Genomic DNA, 21,935 nt, shown 5'->3' with positions numbered 1-21,935 from the left:
AAAACATCACATAAAATATCACATTCCTTATTAATTTCACTTGGAATTGTGTGAAGGGTTGTCTAGAGGTTGTTTTACACAGATGTAACAGCTCAGACATGTTTATGTGTGGCTCATGTGTTTGATATCAGGACACAGTATGGCAGAGACGCTCACAGTCGCCCTGCGTGTTGCTGAGGAGGCTATAGAGGAGGCCATTGCTAAGGCAGAGGAGTTCAGTGACAGCTTGGTGAGACATCCCTCTGTTGCTCTTCTTCCTTTCTTTCTCTCTCTGTCTCCCTCCTCTCTTCTCCGTTTGCCCCTCTTTTCTATTCCTGCTTTCTCTGTCATGGCCTCTGACTTCTCTCCTCTTAATATCAATATGATGCAGTCGTGGTTTTAGGCTAAGAAGTCTGCACAGACCCTTCCCTGGTTATTCACAGGCACTTTGAACTGTGTGTGTGTGTGTGTGTGTGTGTGTGTGTGTGTGTGTGTGTGTGTGTAGGAAAAGCAGAATGAGGCTCGGTATCTGCAGGACCACAAAGAGGAGCTCATAGAGGAACTCGCCACAACAATTGTACAAAAAGTAGGTTGAGTAAGTTTTTATTTTTACATGTTTATTTTCCTTTTGTATGTGTAGTTAACACCATTCAAATGTAATTGCACACTAGAAAATGAAAAAAATTTAATACATCAAGCTAGGTCCCACCTCGGTCTTTACTTTGACAGTTTTTTCAGTTTTTTTTTTTCTTTGACAGACTAACAGATCAGTAGACCATTAAAATGTTAAATAAAAGTATCTCTTTTTTTTAAAATTGGGATCACAGAACTGTTTGAGGAAAAGGGCAGAGAGTCTTTGAACATGATATTTGAGTTTGAATTAAGATTCAAATGACAACCATCATTTAATCATGTCTTGTAATTTGCATACGCATAGTAAATGGAGACAAAGTTCGCAGTTGTTTGATTGCTTTCCGATTTTAATTAACATATGTTGGCCATTAAGTCTTTGAAGGTGAAATTAAAAAAAAAAAATTTTGTATCTCCACTTTGAGGATGCCGGTGGATACTAATACATAAAGATTCAAATGGAAACTTGATCATTGGTTTTAAAGTTTCATTATAGCAAATTATTCATGCCTAGGGGTAAATGTGAAATGCTGTTATGGGATTGCATTTGCATTTTCCAATTTGCAATTATTTTAATGTATTATTTAAATAAAGCTTTGTCTTCTTTCACTTTCTTCTTCTCCTTCCTCTCTTTGCTTCTCAGATCATCCAGAGGAGGAGGCGTTCAGAGATGCACACAGAATATGACCTAGTCTGGCCTCAGTCCCTGATCCAGTCCAGTGAACTCCCCTCTCCGTCTCAGCCTCAAGCTTCTTCACAAGGACCGCAGGACCCCCTCAAGACCTCAAACTCCCTCTGGGTCAGTCTTTGCCTCCACTCAAACTGTTAAAAACAATAAATAACCATATATCCGGTGAAGTCCAAACAAAACTGTCCTGTAACAGGCGGGTGTGAACTGCAGAGTCTTGGCCAGAAGCATTTTGCTTTCATATCGTGCACTGTGTGTTTAAAGAAGGGTGGTTTGGTTTTTTCATTTCATTTTACAGCACATACCGTATACAATTCTCTCTGTCTGTGTTTAGGTATGTGTTCCTCTGGGTGGACCAGCCACTGTGTGTTTGTCAGGTTTAAAAAACACAGGAATGTTGTGTTTGGCAAAAAATCACTAACTTTTTAGTAGCACTGGTCACACACACACGCACACATGTGGTCTCATTAAGCATTGTATTCTGGTCTCTTTCTTTGCCAGATGTGCTCTGTGGCTCTTGTAGCTGTTGTATAGAAAGCCAGTGGTGAGGGGTCTGACCCCTTGATGTGTATTTTGATGCTGTTCTGGATTTCTCCGGGTGCTCCAGTTTCCCCTACCACTAAAAACATGTTCCCCTCCCGCTCTACTGAGCTGATGTGTGGTGAGCGTCTGGCGTTGTAAGGCTGCTGTTTATCACCCAGGTGGGTGCTACACATTGGGTGCTACACATTGGTGGTGGTAGAGAGTAGTCTACTCCCCGATGCGCTTTGAGTGTCTATGATAAAGCACTATATAAATGTAATGAATTATTATTATTATTATTATTATTATTATTATTATTATTATTATTATTATATGCAACCTAAAAATGTATAAACAATAAAGCAATTAATTTAAAGGATTGCTTGGACTTTGAGTTTCATCTACTGGAAGTTTCACCATTTTCCAGATTAAGAGAAAAAGAGCACCAAGCAAGAAATAGATCCCTATGTGCATTGCTAATAGCACTTTTTTTCCACTGTTTTAAGTGTTTTACTGTGGATTTTCTCCCTAAAGGAAAGCTTTAGATATACTGAAAATGTGATTTGAACCAAGTACGAGCCAATTCTGAGTACACACAATATGGTAACAACACCCAGGTTACACGGGCACAGACAGTTATATAGCACACACAGGAGCACATACACACAAATTGGCAATGCACACACACCTGGCAGTGGTTTGCGCTGCTAGTCAGCCAGCAGCGGCTCGAAATTTGTCATCGTCCCTTGTGTGAGCGAAGCATCAAAGCTGCGCTCCCGTGGCATCGCCGTTCTGTTTCACTCAGCGAAGATCAAAGTCCTGTGAAATACGAAGAGATCCTCCTCAGCTGCTCGGCCTGCCATGGGACGGGCCCTGTTTATCAGCTCTCTGCCGACACACTCACTAAGACACCATGCATGCAAATGCACACTAAAATCTGTGGTGTGCTGCCTTAACATTGATCCTTAGGGTAATCTTAATGGTGCATCCCACCCATTGTAAAAACTGATATTTTATTTATCTAATTCTTCTGTGCCCTATTAGACAGTTCAGTCTATACTTACATTGCCATATGTACATATATGTACATACGGCAGTCCTTTCACTCTGATGTTAAATCTGGATCAAGACCGAATGTTCACCAATAAGATTATAGTGTGAGTTTATGCACCTGAATGAGGTTTAAATCCCCTCTTCTGTATATCACAGCCACTAAATCTACATCCCAGTTACACACAAATTTCAAGTGCATATCCACAAATAATGTGCATATCCACAAATAATGTGGGATATTTTATGATCATATGTAAAGGTAGTTGGTCATACGTCACACACACACACACACACACACACACACACACACACCCACACAAAGATAGACGTGTAGAGCCTCTGCTGTCTGCCTTGTTATTTAGTTGTCTTCTAGCTCCACCTGCTGATGAGATTAATGACTGAACAGATATCTGCCCAGACAGGAAGTAGACTAGCCAGCTGGACCAAGTGCTCTCCTTTATATTATGTTATTATTGTATGTGGATATTATATGTGACTGCTCCTGGCCACTGTGCTGCTACCTCTGCCCAAGCAGTAATAACCTGTCTGGAGCTGCTGTGATTGAATGTCTGTCTGAAGCACCTGCTCAGACTCAAGTGAGCAATGACCCGATATTAAAAAGATCGGGTGTAACTTTTCCAGAGCTGTCAAACATTTTCCTCATTGACGTTTCTTTTTGAGAAAGACAATGTCTGACCTCTAACTTTCACTATGAAATTTATGCCAGCATGCACTTGTGAGTCCACATTATATAATTTATTCACGGCACCATTTTTGTTGTTCACAAATCACATTTGTGTCTCAAACCTGTGTGTGTTTTATGTATGTGCTTGCAGCGGTCGCGGTCCGCATTCTCCCTCACCAGTGACGACTCCCCGGAGAAGGGTCCAGACGAGGAGGGGGCCGGGGCAGGAGGCGGCTTGCAGGAGTACTCTTCTCTAAAGAGGGAGGGCAAGGCCACGTCTCTACCCAGCTGGAAGAGTGTTGACCGCCTGGACAACTCCAGTAAATATCCCACTCACAGACTGTTTAATGTCAGTTGGCTAAGCTGTGTTCTTTTGAGTCCTCTTGATCTCAGATGCAGACACAAAGGATACACAATTGCATTGATTAAAGCATCTCCTGCTAATATCTTAATGATGCAGAGCATACTAGGGTAAAATAATTGGAAGACAGCACCACCATGTCCTTTTCAAATTTAAAACTTGAATCTAATTAAATCCAAACCTGCTCACTGGTGAAACAAGGCTTTTGTGGAATTTAACTGTAAAGTAGTTTGACTTGTGCCCATATAAATCATCTTGAATTCAGTGGTTCCACTGGTTTCCAAAGTTTTTACTATGTTAAAAACTATTAAAAAGTCCATACAAACGTCATTGTTTTGTCAAGACTTGGCTAAATACAATTGATTCCACTGTTGCCACTGTGCTTAGTGACACTTAAAGAAGTTGGGGTCACACAGCCTATCCAAAAAGTACAGTTGGAAATAGGAGTGAGTTTTTCTAAACGGTCTGTTCATGTTCATCCAGGTGCATCCTCAGTGCTCCAGAGCCCAGACGGTAACTGGATCGCTCTGCACAGCTCACAGATGTCCCGGCCCAGCCTGCTAACCAAGAGGAAGAACCTGGTGTTCAGCGTGTTGGAAAAGGAGTCCGGCGTCGTGTCGGCTTACGACGAGATGGGATCCGACCCTGAGGAGGACGACAAAGGTGGCTGGGGTGCAGCGTTGCGACAGTTCCGGCGCAAACTCTCTGACGAGACTTACTACACGGACTCGCAGCACGACCCGGAGTGGACGTACACCCAGCACCTTCCAATTACCTCGCCGTCCTCTGGCCAGTACACCAACACAGAGACTCTCAACTCAGACTCAGAGGCCTCATCAGCGCTGTCTGCATGTCCTCGCAAACCGCCTCACAACCTGCTGAGGAAGAAAGGACCGCCGGACACACACCTGCACCCTCATCACCAGCCGCTCTACCAACAACACCTTCACCAGAACCTATCTCCCTATCGACGCCACTCAGAGGCACTGGATGTCAACTTTAACCCTAAGGTGATTTGTCTTTACATTACAACTACTATTAACTATTGGTTATTCTGTACTACAAAGTCTTATGTCAATAATGTGTTTTATATTATTAGATGGGATGAATTTACACTGAAAATGTGACTTAGTCTGTGTCTCATTATCTAGCAAGTTAAGCATGGAAAAACATTAAGTAAAAGAACCAATAGAACAATGTAAAAAAAACTCCATTACAAGTAAAATTATATAGAAAAAAAAATAGTACAGAAGCAAAATGTACTTAAAAGTATCAAAGTAAAAGTACTCATTCAGCAGAAATTGGCCCCTGTGACTGGAACAATATAATATATGGCATTATTAGATTGGTCATGATGCAACAATGTGTGAGCAGCATTTATAGCTGGTTGAGTTTTGTCTTTTAACTACTTTAGAAACCGAACAGTTAGTTTAATTCAGTGGTTATACTACACAACTCTGTTGACACTCTTTTTGTGAATTAGATCATTTGACCTCTTTGTGCCTTGAACAAATATTTTATTGCAATTTTTAAAACATTTGAGAAGTTTTGAAGCAAACTTTTTTGGTGGGACTGCTAACAACTCAGATATCTGAAAAATGACAAGACACTGCTCTTTTGAAAGTGTATCATATGATTTGATGACGACAGCCGTGGGCGGAAGCATTATGTTTTTTTTGGGGGGCATTTTTGGGCCTTTATTTGACAGGACAGCTGAAGACATGAAAGGGGAGAGAAAGGGGGAATGACATGCAGCATAGGGCCGCAGGTCGGAGTCGGAACCCGGGCCCGCTGCGTCGAGGAGTAAACCTCTATGTATGGGCGGCAGCTCTACCAACTGAGCTATCCGGGCGCCCGGCATTACGTTTTTGAGTTGCCCTCTGTCCCATTCTCATGAACGGGGTATCTCCAATTTCACTCAAACATCCTCTTGGACTTAAGGATGAACTGATTAGGTTTTTGGTGGTCAAAGGGCAAGGTCACTGGGACCTCACAAAACCCCTTTTTGGCCATAACTAAAGAACTCTTACTCTAATTATGACAACATTTCACACAAATGTCTAATAGAATAAAATGATGAAGTGATGACTTTCCATATCCAAAATGGCAAAGGTCACCTTCACTGTGACATCATAAAGTTCTGCAAAAACACTTTTCTGGCCATTATTCAACACTATAACTCAGGAACAGAAGGAGAGTGTTTGGTCAGATACTGAATTGGGGACACTAATCTTGAAACTTGTGATTGTATAGATCTTCTGTGCTGCTGGATTGAAGATGTGCGTGAAGCATCCATGTTTTGCCAAATAATACACTTAATATCTTTTCATTAAATTGCTTTAAAGTCTTTACTACATATATGAGTCAGGATAGACGGATGGAAGTTGTTAACTGCAACTTGACTGGTTGGCAGAGGCATACGGCAATACAAGGCGGTAACTGTATTTCTTTTTGTATAATCGTATTCTGTGTGACCAGTAACTACGTCAGAACTGTACTTGAGTGAATGTAATGTCTCATCCCAGGTGATGGGAGACAGCAGCGAGGCGGAGGAGAGGCAGAGCGACCCAGTCAGAAGATCACGGCGACGCAGGAAAAGCAAGAGAGAGTCGTCAACAGAGCAGAGCAAAGCTGGAGGCCAGAGCCACACACAGTCCATCTACCCATTAGTACAGGTAAGATATCATCACACCTGCACTTACACTGCTCTTAGTAGCTTGTGTTTTCTAATTGATTCTCACCATCCCAGTGAAAAATGTAGTGTAACATATTGTTTCCCCATTGGGAGGCAGAAGTGTTTGAATATGCAGTTCAGGCTCCCTAGTCTTGTTTGTACTCTTTGTTAAATAATGAGTAGTTGAAATAGGTGTACTATGCTTTCTGAGTATATATTTATGTCCCTTTGTCTCCCCACTAAAGGAGAACAGTGTTTTTTTACACAACGCCCTTCTGAAGAGGGGTCTAAGTGAGGAACAGTCAGTACCTGGCACTACGCCAATGGCCACAACTGCACCAGACGCCTTCAAATTAGGCGCTGTGACACCCGAGCCAGATGACTTGGACACAGTGGCCCCGAACTCAGCAGTCCTGATCCCTCCACAGCCCCATGCTCTGGATCCGGGGTCCCAGCAATCACCCAGCAGCTCAGGGCCTGGAGACCCTCTGGAAGAGGAGCTACGATCCAGACTTAGCCAGCTAGTCAGCCGTGCTAACAGCAAAGACAGCAGCTCATCTGAGGAGGAGTGCACAAAGCAGACGGATAAAGGAATTGACAGACAGAGAGAGAAGACGAGGCCAAAAGACACTGAAAGAGAAAGGCAGAAGGGAAGTGACAGATTAAGAGACAGGACCGGCAGTAAAGAAAGAGAGAAAGTGTGCGAAACAGTGGAACAAGTGAATGGACAAGTGGTGAAAAGAAGTGAGAGACTAATAAAGATTCATTCAGTGAGAGAGGAAGGGAGAGGCAGGGAGAGGTGGTTAGAGATGGGAGTGGAATGTTTGGAAGAGAACGTAGGCGACCGGGAGAAAAAGAGGGGAGATAACAGAGAGCTGAACAGACAAAGTAAGAGACAACATAAAAGAGATGTGGAGAAAGAAGCAGGACAGAAAGGAGGAGCAAGAAGGAGTGGCTCCACCACAAGTTCACCTGCTAGTACACCTTCTTCCCAGGAGAGGGCGCTGTCAGACAACCAGGTAAGGAGATTAGAGAAAGCACAGTAGATTGATTCGTGTCCACCGCTCGTCTTCTGCTTTTGGTGCTTTCTGTCTGCCTTTTGATACATTTATTTTTCTTCCTTTCTCGCTTTACACTCAATAACTCTTAATCCTCCCACATTCCTCTCTTTATTTATGTGACAATCACTGCTGTCCTTCTGTGTCCCTCATCCTGTGTTTTCCCTCTTTTTCTGTGCTTCCCTTCTTTTTTGGCTTGTGTGTGTGTGTGTGTGTGTCTGTGTGTCTGTGTGTCTGTGTGTCTGTGTGGTGTGTGTCTGTGTGTCAGGACTCGGAACAGAATGACTTGGAGCAACAGCAGAGGCTTCAGTTGCTTTCCTCTCTCTTACAGCAGGTGAGACATCGGCTAGAAAGCAAAAGGATTCTGAGATGACTTCTGCAGGATGCAACTCTAAACCTCCATCTTAACATGCACGCACACACACACACACACACACACACACACACACACACACACACACACACACACACACACACACACACACACACACACACACAGGTGTGTTTTTTTCTGCAGATGAAGCTTCAGGCCTGTACATTGCAGCTAAATTAGCATGTAGCATCAAATTGGTGCAGCTGTCTAAACATAAAGTGGTAACATTTTAGCTGTTAGTCACTCAAAAGAAAACAGCTAAGCATCAAGGTCTTTTGTGTAAGCCCCCTGCTTTGCAGTGGTTTTCAAGAATCATACTGGAATACATCTATCACAGAAGAGCTGCAAATATAATTTCTTTCATTAATAAAAGCCTCAAAAGGTCAGAATGCAACACAGCCACAGGCCCAGTTGTGTTTATGAAGACAACTTTTATTTATTTATTTTGACTGCCTCTGTCCTGTTGCTGTACATATCACTTTTTTCATCTACAGGTTTAACCATAGCTGAATCAGACAGAGGCAGGTTGAGTTAAAGTGGGTACTGTAAAGTACAAACACAAATATCTCCTGAAATGCATCGAGCAGGAGCATCCAAAACAGTTAACATGTAGCACACAGTGACAAGAGGCATCCATACAGTATATCGAAACAAATGACAATGACATCCTTTTTAAATAAAAAAGTCACTCATGAAGGAAAATGCACCAACTCCCAAAATCGACTTAAAATCTGTGCAAAATTGTGGTGCACTTTTATTAATAGACAAATTGCATCCTGTTACGAACTCTAAGCAGGTTTTTGGGAATGTAGTGTGTTCATACTAGAAACGTGACCAAATCAACTATAAACTGTACGTAAAGATGTCAGTATGCACTAAATCTGCTTGGTTCAGCTTGTGTGTGCTGTTGATGTACGCTATTGTGCAGCAATGCTCTGCACACAGTACAATTAATGAGCTTTTTCTTTCCAAAATTACAGTTTAAATTGTCCTGTAAAAGAGGTGATTGATACCTTGTATATTAACTACAAAAGAAAAGGTGTATACAGTTCACACTGAATGCTGTATGTATATAAGTTATTAGGGCAGTGGGACAGATATCCAAACAATCTGAAGTTGCTTACATTTCATAAACTGGATGTAATATTTATGATCCCTTAGTTTAACAGCAGTGTTCCAGTATTGATATTTTCACATAGTAAATCCACTCCATTCATGAACATACGGACAAGTCAAAACCCACACAAAGACAGGTCGATAGACATAAAATGCACACACACACACACACACTTGGACAGGCACTTACATGCTTACATCCTGTAGTGTTACATCTGAGGCGTGTGGGTCGATGTTGGTCATTAGTCAGACTCATTATAAGAGCTCCTGTGAGTAATGTGTGTCTTTTAAAATGTGTATGACACATGTACTAGTGTGATCTAGTTGTGCTGGTTTTCACAGCTCCTTTAGAAACCAACCAGGACGCCTCAGTTTGATGTGAATAAGGGAAAACGTGACGATGACTGTGATATTTGTGGCTTTATTTTGTATTTACATCAAATCTACTTGACGTAGTTTCTAAATCGGCTCCTGATTACAGATATTTACACAAATATAACTGACAAGTTGAATTTATACATAAAAACTGTATTTTGTCGCTGTGTTCGACCTGTCAATCATTTTGTGATTGATAACATGCTTACTCCAATAGCAGAATCATTTCTTTTGAGACATTTCAAAAGGTGACACAGCACTTTTTTAGAGAGAGAAAACTTTGAACAGAGACGACAGGGTGCAGAGCAGAATGTTGCCTGCAGGGAGGAGAAGGTGTGTGAGCTCTCAGGCTGGAGACAGAGACCAAAGACAACAAGTCTCTGGGGAAACAGGTAGAGTGTCTCACCACCGAGCTCCAGAAAGAATGGAGCTTGGTGAGCTTGGCTTGAGCTCAGTGAGCGCACAAAAAGATCATCAGCAGCAACTTGAAGCAGAGAAAAAGTCTCACACTGAAAGGGTGAAAGAGGATCAGTAGCTGATCCAGAATCTGAGGAGTGAGCAGTTTGCCATCCGTCAAGAGATGAGCGAACTGAAAAATAAGACTGGAGGAACTGACTTGAACCAACCTCAAGCCTGACACCAAGCTCAAAGCTGAGGTAGAGGTCAGGCAGGCCCTCCAACCCATACACATGTCAGCGTGAGTTTCCTCCGTTTGCGTCTGTTCTTCCCACACTCCAAAGACACAAATTGGACACTAAATTGCCTCCAAATGGCTTAAAAAAAGACTAAATAAAAACAAAAATAAAAGTTCTGCCTGTGTAGCTGTATTTTACAATAGTTGTAAAGTTAAGTATTACGCACAGCACTTAATGATCAATGTTTAAGGACAAAACATCCAACTTGTGAAAGAACCATTGGGAAACAAAGCAGTTTGGTTGTAATAATAACAAAGAAAAGAAATACCAATACAGACATGCACTTGTTGTATCTTTTCCATTTTCTCTTAACAGAAAGCGGATCAACTTTTCTCACTCTTTCACACATGGAGACACACACACTAAACAACACACAGGTACACTCACTCAGACACCTTTGCAGATGCTGCCGTCATTTCTTGTTGGAAAGTCAATCAAACACCCACAAAAAGACACAAAACGACCACTAAGACACGAACGAGGCGTAAAAAAAACTAAAAAGAGGCAGAATGACCAGAAAGAGACAATTGAAGTCTTAATACTTTTTTGCAATTGTGCCCCCTTCTTTAAATATGTGCCCCAGTCTGGCCTCCCCATTTAAAGGTTTCCTGCTGTTAACCATTGTAATTGTATTACTAAACCACAGTGCTTTGCTTATATTCTAGCAACTCATATTTTCCTTACTTACAGTATTTCTATCTTGATATGGAACCCAACGTTATTTTTATATATGTTTAATCACATCAAAAACACAAAAATCACATCAAACATCAATATCCGTGTGACGTGTTTGTGTGTCAGACTGTTTGATCTGCATGGTGATGGCCTGGTTCTGTGGAGAGGATGAGAACGTCAGACTCTTAACATCCATTTCTCCATCGACCAACACAAATCAATATCTCAGACCGTGCGTCTCTGCTTCTCAAGTATTTTTAAGATCACTGAATGGTGTTTTTTTCTTTTTTCTTCTTCTTGTAGCTGCCTCTCCTGTCACCGCCTAAAACTCTTCCTTTCACAGTGTCGGTGTGGCTGAGAGAAGGATTAATACACCTCCGATCCTACTGATCAAAGCTTCGGCCAGTGATTCATTCATTATTGAATTACATGTGTCTCTCTTCACTGCCCTTTCCTTTTCTTGCTTAGTGTTTTCATCTATTGAAAAAGAAAATTAATTTGGAAACCAGCTTGGATTTGGATGGAACAAGCTGCTCTAGTTAATACTGACTGGCAGTAAACACAATGACTAAATTTATTTTTTCCATTTGTCTGTCTAAGGCATTTTGATATGGTCGTGGGAGATGTCCGCTAACTGATTTGTACATCCATTCCAAAATGAATGAGCCTGTGACATTTAACTACACTTTTTTGGTCTCTTTTTTTGGAAACTCAGGTGCCAATTTTCAAACTGAAAGGTCAAAACAAATGATTTTTCATCAGCATTTTGGGTATTGCTTAAAATGGACATACAATCATGGATATAAGCTTAAATTTGAAACATGATGAACTGATTGAATTCCTGATTCCTCAGCTGCACACCCAAACTCCATAATTGCTATCCTTCAGCCCACTGTTGTACACTAATAAGAGATATTCCCTGCAAAATTAGTCAGACTTTTAACTGATCAAAGCCCAAAAAAACGATCTTCACTTCTCCAGCTATGTCTTAGAAACCTTCTTTGTTTCGTTTCCTCCTTCTTTGTCCTCACTACTGCATTTCTCACCTCCAGTTCTTTGTTCTGCACCTTCTGATGGCACGCGTATGTTTAACAAAACGACTGATTAGGTAACATAGAAACGACTGACAAATATGTGTTTATATATCACCTGCACAGTGGTCTTGTATAGAACCGTGCAGCTTGAGCAGAGGTGCTGATAAAGAACCTAAGGGTGCCAAATTTTCTTTTGCTCCCAATAGCCTATGTCTTAAAAAACATGTTTCTCAGTTCATCACTGCACCTAATATTTATGGCTATTAGCCACCTAGATTACTGACGTGTGTGTGTGTGTGTGTGTGTGTGTGTGTGTGTGTGTGTGTGTGTGTGTGTGTGTGTGTGTGTGTGCGCTCTTCTAATGAAGCAGAAGTACTCGGCGGCCTCTCTCTGCAGCATCACCACTGAGGTGCTGAAGGTTTTGAACGCTACAGAGGAGCTGATCGGTGAGGCAGTAGGTGAGAGCTACACCCCATCTGAGTCCATGAGTGCTTCTCCCATCTCCAACAGCTCGGAGACCCGCAGGCTGGACCAGAGGCTGACCAAGATGGAGGAGAATGTAAGCTAAAAGGGCACCTTAGTTTTACCAATCGGTGTATTTCCACCCAATAAGAAAAGGTTGAGTTTCAATTTTATTGGGAACTAAATGTTTGTTCTCTGTACAGGTGTACCTGGCTGCTGGTGCTGTGTATGGGCTGGAGGGGGCGCTGGGGGACCTGGAGCAGTGTGCCCGCAGTATTGAGAGTGGCACCACAGACACAGAGCTGACCTTCCTGGAGGACCAGGTGGCCACCGCAGCCGCTCAGGTTCAGCAGTCTGAGCTACAGGTACTGGAGCAGTGGTTCTCAAACTTTTTTCAATAATGATAATGTACCCGCTTTGAAATATGTTTTTAGCCAACTGCCCCCTGAACAGTGCAAAACGTTGTTGTTAGGAAAGAAAAGCCTATATAAAGAGGTTTGTTTGTTATTATAGTATAATTATTTTAGGAATTATGCATAAATAAATGAAATCTCACGTACCAACTGCAGTACTCCAAAGTACCCCTAGGTGTATCAGGGTTTTTCCTGGCTCAGAATGGGCCTTTGGGTGTGTGTGTGTGTGTGTTACGCACGGCAGTAAGTGTGATCGGTCCGTCAGTCTGTTACCTTATTTGACAGAAATCTATGCATTTGCCTGTTATTTCTGACAATTTGATAAACAAAATGTATATTATGCTTGAGAAAAATAAAACCCCAATTCACAAAACTGGTTAAACAAATAATATTAATATTTAAATAAGTCACTGAGAGAGCCTGGTACAGCCTGAATCTAGAAAAAAATAAAACTGAGATTAGCTCTCATATTCAAGTTTATATTCTGCTTGTTCAACGGTTGTTTGGTAAATTGCTCTTAAACCCATTTAGAGAGGATTTGAATTGCTATTTTCATTTCTTTTTTATCATTTTGGTTTATCAATTCCTAAAACCCCTGGGTATTAGTACCCCCATTTGAGAAACACTGTACTAAAGGACTTCTTCTCTGCAGCTATCTTGTTCTTCAGTTTTGTTTGTGCCAAACAGCCCCTAAATCCCAGACTTTTAACCCAACTCAATGATACCGTTGTTGTTGGGTTTTTTGATGTTGTATTGGATTGTGCTTTTAAACAAAGTCTGTGCATCATTTTAAGATTTCAAACATTGAGGCCAGGATATCAGCACTGAAAACAGCTGGGTTGAATGTGACTGTCTGCGATCAGTTCTCCAAGTTCAAGCCAAATGCTAAGGTAACTCACTGCCCCTTTACCTAACAATTCTCCCACACAGCCATATGTGCAATGTTTGTCTGGTTGTGTACCATTTTATCACAAAGTTCCGGTATGTTAAGTAACATTTGCCTATTGTTGGTCCAAACATCGAATGCTAAACGCTAATAAAAGCTGTGATATCTATCATAGGTATACCTGTCCCAATGAGCTTTTCTGGATGTGTACACTACTCTAACTTACTACTAATAAAGTAACTAAACTAAACCTGATACTTAAAGTGAGAACATTAGAATATATTAGCAGCTCTGAGCAAGGATGATTTGCTAATTTTGAATGTGTACTGTATAATACAAATACTCTGATTACAGCCTCAAACCCTGGACTCATCACGCCATCAAAGGAGGAAGCTTCCAGCCCCTCCACTGAGAGGTACCTAAATAGTTTTTATTTTTTTCCTAAAAACTATAAGTGAACATAAAGAAAAAATGTGTATGCGTAAATAAATAAAATAGTTTTAATTATATCATATATTTATTTATAACATTTTATATGTAATTTATATATATATATATATATATATATTGTCATTTAAATAAAAAACTAGTATTTTTTTCAAGTAGGATTAGCAAGCCCTCTGTGTGTAGAATGATTAAGGTTATCAGCTTTGGAGCAAAATTACTTTCTAGAGAGGGGGAATGAGACGGAGACGAGAGGACCTTTAGTTCAAATCACACATTTTGCGCTTTGTCCTAAAAGAAGAGATTGGCAGCTAAATGGATGTAAAAGTGAATACATCTGCTAAGTAACTGAAAAGCTCCATTAGATGTAAAGCAGCCAAATGGAAACACGCACGGTACAGGATAAGGCTGTTTTATCAACCAAAGAAGAAGACAACGCTTCCTTTTGATATCAGTGAATGGCCTTTTTCTGTTGGGGCTGTCTTTATTTTCATTTCTGTCGTCTCTTTTTTTTCTTCAGCAGCATCCACACAATAGCTCTGATTCAGAATAGCTTTTCAGCACAGCTCCAAAGACAGACAGCCTGCAGGACAATGGGGCAAAATCAGTGACCAAGACTTGTAATCATATCATTGATTCCAGCTTAGTGTGTCCTTATTATCAGTTCATCGTACAGTATGCTTTATATTTATAGCTTTTTTGTTTTTGTTTTTTGAATTTCAGAAAAGTTGGAGCCAGAGCTACAGGTGAAAGTGTTTCAGCCATAGTGACAGTCAGCAGCATAACAAGTCCCTCAGGGCCACTTCAGAGCCCCAGGGACGGGGGCCCGTCTCATCCAGTGCCTTGACCCAGTGTCCGCCTCCAGCTCCAGGCCAAGCAGGGGCCAACACCTGCCCTGTGCAACCTACCAAGCACTCAGCCCTCAGCCAGGCACAGTACCCTGTCAGTCAAATGCCTCACAGAAAAGATGACTGGCTCTTTCCACTTTATCCTCCATTTTCTCCTCCTCTCCATCCACACAACATCAAGCAAGGATGACTCAACAGTCGGTGTCTCTGCCTTAAAAATCTGCAAACACTCCTCATGACCCAACTGAAATAGAATATCTGTACAGACAAAAATAACTCATTTCCTTTTTCTATCTGTTTGCAAGAGTATTGTGATTTACTGTACAATGAAGATGTGGAAAAATCGTGTGAAACTTTCTGTGATTCAGTGTCCCAAAAAGAGGCTGAGCTGTGTTTTGTACTGCATCTTCTTTCTCACCAAATGAAATGTCATGAGGAATCTTATCATAAGCCCCTTAAAGGTCCAATGTGTAGGAATTTCTCCCATCTAGCGTTGAGATCATATATCGCAATCAACTCTCTCGCACCACGCAGTTCAAAGTACGTATTACAGCTACGGTAGCCTTCACGCTTCAAAAAGCCGGTCTCTTGCTCTTTTCAATGCCCTTTTTCTTTTTCTGGGCGAAGAAGAAGACTCCTGTTCCTGAAATTTAGATTTTGAATACATGTGGTCCTCCATGTTTCCTTTTTCAAACTTGCCGGGGCCGGGAAGCTACGATACCTATTAGCAGCACCTGTGAGTTTATCATGTGACAGCGAAAACGCGAAAGGCAGAGCAGTATATCCTGTGTGTCCCTTACTGGCTAACGTATTTCAAGATGGCGCATAAATATGGAGCGTTTACCCCAGTTCATGCAAATGTAAAATTTCAAGCCAAAAGGAATACTTGGAATTGATAGTGGTGGTAAATATTCATGAAAAAGGACAGGTTTGTGAACGGGCAACACAGATTTTGATAATGAACAACTAAACACGTTACACACTGGGCCTTTAAGAGCTTTTTTGGATGATTGTCCGTTTTCACACACACACACACACACACACACACACACACACACACACAGCTATCAGATGGTAATCCTCATTTGGGGAACGATTGTAACACCTTTTGACATTTATCTATTTTAAGAATGAATGGACTTACCAGAAAATCTGTGTTTAAATACGCAAATCATCAGGGCCAAAACATGTTTGTCCTCCCTTCCTGATGCTAAAATTGCTAGATGGCAATAATGGAACACAAAGCACATTTGGGAAGTCTGTCATTCTTTGTAAACATAGTTTAAAAAAGTTAAAGGAATAGTGTTGGGAAATTCAGGAGTTACAGGAGAAGATCGATGTCTGTACAGTAAATATGTAACCTGTTAGCTTAGCTTATCATAAAGACTGGAAACTGGGAAAAAGATAGCTTGACTCCTTTTTAAAAAGGTAAAAATATAAGCCCAGCAGCACTTCTAAAGCTCACTGATTAACATATATTTTTTATTTGTTTAAACTGTACAACTAGGCAAGTATTGTTACCTTCAGACAGAGCCAGGCTAGCTGTTTCCTTAACAGCCTTAATGTGGAAGCTGTGGGCTTTTAAATTGAAATGAGTCAAAATAAGGTTTGAATAATGTCTGAATGTCAGACAAACTCAGCTCGACAGATTGTCTCAGTAGGTTTGACATTCAGGTTTGGTCTGACAGCCTTCCCTCTTGCAGCATTCTTCGACCCAAAGTCATTCTCTTCCTCTGTCATTTTCTTCATTTACTTTACTTTCAAACGTTGTGGCCTTTTATTTGAACAAAAAAGGTATTTTCATGTTTCCACTTTGCTGGGTTATGTCCGAACTTTCGTGTTGCGTTCAGAAAATCCTGTAAAGATTTTTACATAATGAAGTCTGATGGGCTATATGACAAATGCCATGAAACCATGATTTTGTTACAAGCAATTTATTTTTGTACTTACTGAACGTTTTTATGCAATACCACCGAAATAAGTACTATTGCAAATTAAAGGCTTTATTCTCTCATCAAAGGAGTCCTCCTCAGTCAGTCCTATTAGACCCTCTCATGTGTGATGATTCAAAGTGCTTTCAGTGTATGCCTGCATTTACCATTTGATATTCTGCCAGTAATGACAATGGTAAATGTTACAAAAACACGGGTGACAAGAGGCATTTTTTGGAGCGGCTAGTACGATTCATACTGTATTTGTACTCCTTAAACACTAGATTTGAGAATACTGCCTTTCATTTTGGGTTACTTTTCTTCACTCTGTGACCACTTACATTAGTCAGAATCTCAGTTAGCCATGCATACGGTTGTCAAAGTGTTTGCTCTGGCTATACAGCTCAAGAGCAGAGTTGGATTTCCTGATGGACTGCTTGAACTAAAAGGTGTGATGATCTTCAGTATGAATGCTCAGCCCCTTCTATTAGTGACCTTTTCATCCCAGCCTTTCACATCTCGGGTTTTGCACATTGATCCTGTACTTTTGTCAATCTTGTTCTCACGAGGTGTCGATGTATAAAAGCATGTTTCTGGTTTTATCAAAATTGATGTAAAATTTCCCATGAAAAGCACAGCCACAAGGGTCCAATCATTAGTGTCCTGTATTTTTCTAATGTAAAAAAAATATCTCGTCACAGAATTTATTAATATATGTATATGTGTGAAAAGATGGATATGATATAGAATAATGTGTGTATTGCCCAATCATAGTTGACCAATCTTTCAGTGTTGTGTGCAAGAGACAGTGTATAATTGTCATGACTTGTCGGCTGGATTCACACAGGACGTCTGATTTACTGAAACTGTGTCCCAGATACTCCGAAATGATGAGATTCACACAGAGCTAAAAGCAGATCTCACTTTTGTTCCTGTTTAAATCCAGTGTGAATGACTATGATGAGGTTCACTGTGCACAGCTCCACAGGAGGGCCATTCACTTTTATGTGCAATCGTTTGCTGCGATCCATATGACATGTTGGGGAAAATATTAACAAGCAAAAAATACAGATTCTCTATGTGCCACAGTACTCTGAGACAAAAATGTATTATGAAATGAATAAAATTTGCAAACTTAAAAGCTTTCTCTTTTGAACAAAAAGGTTTGTTGACAAACAGATATATAATCACAACAATCTGGTTTATTAATATAGAATGTTTTTTTTCTGTACAGATATCAAGGATCCTATCAACCAAGGCCTCATAGCAGACACCAGAGAGAAATACAGTTAAGAGCTAGAGCAAAAGAATATATAACCTCAATCAAGATTTAAAAAAAAAAACAAGACACTAAGTTTGTAGATGAAGGGAGGAGGACTCGCTGTCACGGTAACCAATCCCTGTCTTCCCCATCCAGCATTTTCTCAAGGTTCTCCTTGTTTCTGAGGCTGCTGAGCAGAAGCCCTAACGTCCTGAGGACAGGCTGCATCCCTCCGCTGCCCAGAGCCTCAACGCTGCTGTCCCTCTTCCCGAAGCGCCCGATGGGTCTCACCCCACGCCCCACGTACCAGAATGGGTCTATCTCTGGACCTGGACACCACACAAGTACATCAATGGCAGATGGGGTTAATCGTGTACAATATTAACAGCTCATTTGAGAACAGAATTCACTTTTGGGAAAATGTTGGCAAGAACTGAAAGTCTCTTTCGATGCTGGAAACAACTACCGAAATGCTGTGATGATTATGTTCAAAACATTACTCCCAGAAAAGTGTGACTACAATCTACATCTACAAGGCTACAATCTTTTTTAGTCTATAGTTTATTTTTTAGTGTTCATATACTCTTGTCAACATACACTGTTCTGTTGTCTATTTGAACATACATGATTTTCTAAGATGATTTGATGCGTTCAGGAACTATATGGATACATTTATTTCAAGTCATTGTGATATAAGCATGTGATACGGTACAGAAGTGTACAGAAAATAGTATAGTAATAAAACATGTCTTCAACTGCGAGCTAAAGCAAATCACATTCAAATATATTTTACATTTAAATGAAACCACCAGGCTATATTATACCAATGAATACAGCAATAACCGAGCTGCTTTTGTATTGTATCACAAAATAATGCACTTAGTAGATTATATGATGAACTAGTCTATGACAAATAAGTGGAAGAGGATATTCCTCATGTTGAGCATCTCTCTTTTAAAACAGCTTCTAATAATCTAGAAGTAAAACATCTAATAGTAGGCTAAACAGAAGAAAAGAAGAAGGATATTGTTCAGGTATCTTACAATAAATCCCTATTGGAACAGAAAGTAGAAGAAGGTCAGTGAACTCACCACTAAGAGCCAAGAACAGCCCATAAACATTCTGTATGCTAAAACATATTTTACCATTGTTCTGTCTGCCTGTCCTCTTACCTTTTAGCCTCCTAAATCTCCCTAAACTACTTCCACAATTTCTGCAGGTTATATATATATATATATATATATATATATAAAGAGAAGAATAAAACCAAGTCTTACTTCTGTTGTCGACATTGTGAACAATGTGGAAGTCGTGCTCCACCGTGGTGCTGTGAGCGCTGCTGAAGCTGGAGGAGAGGAGGAGGAGGAGCGCCAGAGCTACAGGCAGACAGCGGCTCATCAGGACGCAGTGCCGGACATCAGCCGCTCTCCCGGGCAGCATGCTGTGGACTCGCTCCAGGCACTAGAGAGGACGGAGGGACGCTGGTCAGTAAAGTAGCCTAGCAACCAGCGTTTAAGGAAGGACACTGAAAACAGAAAGACTTGTGAAAAAAAAGACCCCAAAGAATGCTGCAACTCATACAATTAGACATAAAACATATCTTGAAGTTAGGTAAAATCATTAAAATTACTTTCAGTATTATAGCACAACTGTACTTCCAGATAGGAACATGGTAGGACATTATTTATAAGAGATTAAAAAATACCATGAAATAGGATTAAGTCATTTAAATTTCATTACTAAACAGTAAGCACCAAAAAGCTCATATGTGATAGTATGATATATATATATATATATATATATATATATATATATATATATATATATATATATATACTGAATTTACTAGGATTCAAAAATACACAATGGTGACCATTACAAACTGTAGTCTATCAATATCATATAAGTATTCACCCCTTTAGTAATGTAGCACAATTGTTAAAGCAAAGTGTTAAAATAGTTAACACAAATTCACCAGGAGGAACCAGTGTCCTCCTTCTCTTGCATTTAATACAGTGAATCTGTAAAAAAAAAAAAGAAATATACAATCTGGACCCCAAACAGCAGCTCCTTACCCTGGACTTTGGTAACAGGCTGAGGTCAGTTGGCGGAGGTCTGAAGTCGTTATTGTGGAGCAGGTGTGCTCCAGCTTATATATCCATGCTGCTCATGTTGTTGTTGGATGATGAATCAAGAACGTCAGTCACACACAGTGATCCCAGACAACAAGATGCATCACCCCCCCACCTCCCCTCCCTTCTCCTCCCCTCCTCCCACTCTTTAAACCCCATCCTCTCTTTGAGAAAGGAGCTTTGGTTTTGGAGTTTTCCTGATGTCTGTCACGCAGCATAGCAGTCCATCAGGAAGTCAATGACACGGGGACAACTTTAAATTAGTGAACATGGGGAGACCCACCGCCTCAAGTAGGTCTGTCAGACTGACTAGGATCTGTGGTGGGCGTTTTTTGATGAGCCTTTCATCGATCAGCTTGATTACAGGGGACAAGGCAGGACACAATCAGCTATTGTTGAGCAGACGGTCTTGTCACCAGAAACTAAGCTTTTGGAACTTTCTTAATAATAATCCGCTCCAAAGATTATAAATGCAAGCAGCCCACTGCCTCTGTCACTCTGTTAAGATATAAAAACAATGTCTGATAGTTAAATACCAGATTAGAGCTTAAGTTTGAATAATACTAGTATTTCAATCAAACTGATTCAGGAAGGGGTGGGAGCTTTAACTATACTATAGGTGTGTGCGAATTCATTCTACTGTATGCCACGCATTTGCCACCAGTATGTGCTGAGAGGTGACAGTGATAAATAACAAGTGAAAGGTCAAATGTTCTCAGGTGTAAAGTTGCCTCAAGGCCTGTAAAGGTCACGATACTGTGTGACAATGCTGCTCAAAATGTAACCTTCAAGGGGATCTACACCTATTTAGTCTAAGACGGTCCAAAAATATTCCAAATCCAAAAACGAGAGTGCCACAACGAAAGTGTGGAACTGCTCCATAGACAATAAATGTTACCTTGAGAAATGTTACGGAGAGCTCCCAGGGTAATGCTCTGAGTATAGACCGAATCACTGTGAAGTCACGCTAACACAAAAATCACTTCCAAGTAGACAAATGGCAGTTGATTTGAATTGCAGAGATATGTGAAATCGGCAAACTTGTTTATTTCTGTTGTCATTTTTAGCCATAACTGTAAACGTGTATATATATATATATATATATATATATATATATATATATAGTTAAACACTGTGGTTCAACTTATTTGACGTTTCTGCTGTGCTTATTTTCTGTACTATATTGCTTTGCTAGCGTCTTTGATAAACCAAATCTAGTGTTACGAACAGCAACATCTCACCGCCAGTCTGCTAGTTTGGGTGGTGTAATTTCTTCAGTCTGTGACCCAACAGGCAAATTAGGTCTCCAACCTAATGTTAATTAATTAATTGTTGAAATATGAATGCATCAAACATGCATTTTAGATGAATGAGATGAGAGTGTATCACATTGTTCCTCATTCCCGTTTTCTCAACGCAGGAATTTCATAGAACATTCTATGGGTCATAATATCAGTCCTGCATTCATTGTCTGTTGAGCAACTCCATTCTTTATACTTGATGACATCACAAGTTTGAGACATACTTCTCTGGTTGCTGGCTTTGAGAGAGAGTAGCTCATGTTCACAATTTGATTGAACTTTCTTCGCCCATGGAAATCACATATTGGAATTCTTAATTTAGGTGGTGTTCCCCTTTAA

At 40.5% G+C, this 21,935-nt stretch overlaps 2 protein-coding genes across 7 annotated transcripts in view; one reads left to right on the top strand and one right to left on the bottom strand.

Moving 5' to 3' along the window:
- LOC116037858 (myosin VIIA and Rab interacting protein) overlaps positions 1-15,424 on the top strand; it is a 153,414-nt gene extending 137,990 nt beyond the window's left edge. For 3 of the 6 annotated variants that reach the window (XM_031281917.2, XM_031281916.2, XM_036000070.1), the window contains 13 exons: positions 132-229; positions 485-565; positions 1,253-1,408; positions 3,709-3,877; positions 4,402-4,928; positions 6,444-6,593; positions 6,838-7,611; positions 7,919-7,984; positions 12,286-12,477; positions 12,584-12,745; positions 13,588-13,683; positions 14,034-14,094; positions 14,847-15,424. In XM_031281917.2, coding sequence (XP_031137777.1) covers positions 132-229; positions 485-565; positions 1,253-1,408; positions 3,709-3,877; positions 4,402-4,928; positions 6,444-6,593; positions 6,838-7,611; positions 7,919-7,984; positions 12,286-12,477; positions 12,584-12,745; positions 13,588-13,683; positions 14,034-14,094; positions 14,847-14,890 — 2,576 coding nt within the window. In that variant the 3' untranslated portion in view covers positions 14,891-15,424. The remainder of the gene's footprint in view (positions 1-131; positions 230-484; positions 566-1,252; positions 1,409-3,708; positions 3,878-4,401; positions 4,929-6,443; positions 6,594-6,837; positions 7,612-7,918; positions 7,985-12,285; positions 12,478-12,583; positions 12,746-13,587; positions 13,684-14,033; positions 14,095-14,846) is intronic. The other 3 variants (XM_031281918.2, XM_031281919.2, XM_031281920.2) reach the window with 3 other exon arrangements.
- Positions 15,425-18,086: 2,662 nt separating this feature from the next.
- On the bottom strand, positions 18,087-20,379 carry prlh2 (prolactin releasing hormone 2). The gene is made up of 3 exons (XM_031281927.2): positions 20,239-20,379; positions 19,441-19,688; positions 18,087-18,492 (listed from the first exon to the last, which is right to left on the bottom strand). The coding sequence occupies exons 2-3, from the start codon at positions 19,601-19,603 to the stop codon at positions 18,287-18,289; spliced, it is 369 nt and encodes a 122-aa protein (XP_031137787.1). The 5' UTR covers positions 19,604-19,688; positions 20,239-20,379; the 3' UTR covers positions 18,087-18,286.
- Between the last annotated feature and the right edge of the window lie 1,556 nt (positions 20,380-21,935).

Source organism: Sander lucioperca, chromosome 1 (genome assembly GCF_008315115.2).
Source record: "Sander lucioperca isolate FBNREF2018 chromosome 1, SLUC_FBN_1.2, whole genome shotgun sequence".
NCBI classification, from domain to species: domain Eukaryota; kingdom Metazoa; phylum Chordata; class Actinopteri; order Perciformes; family Percidae; genus Sander; species Sander lucioperca.
This window is presented reverse-complemented; position numbering and strand designations above follow the sequence as displayed.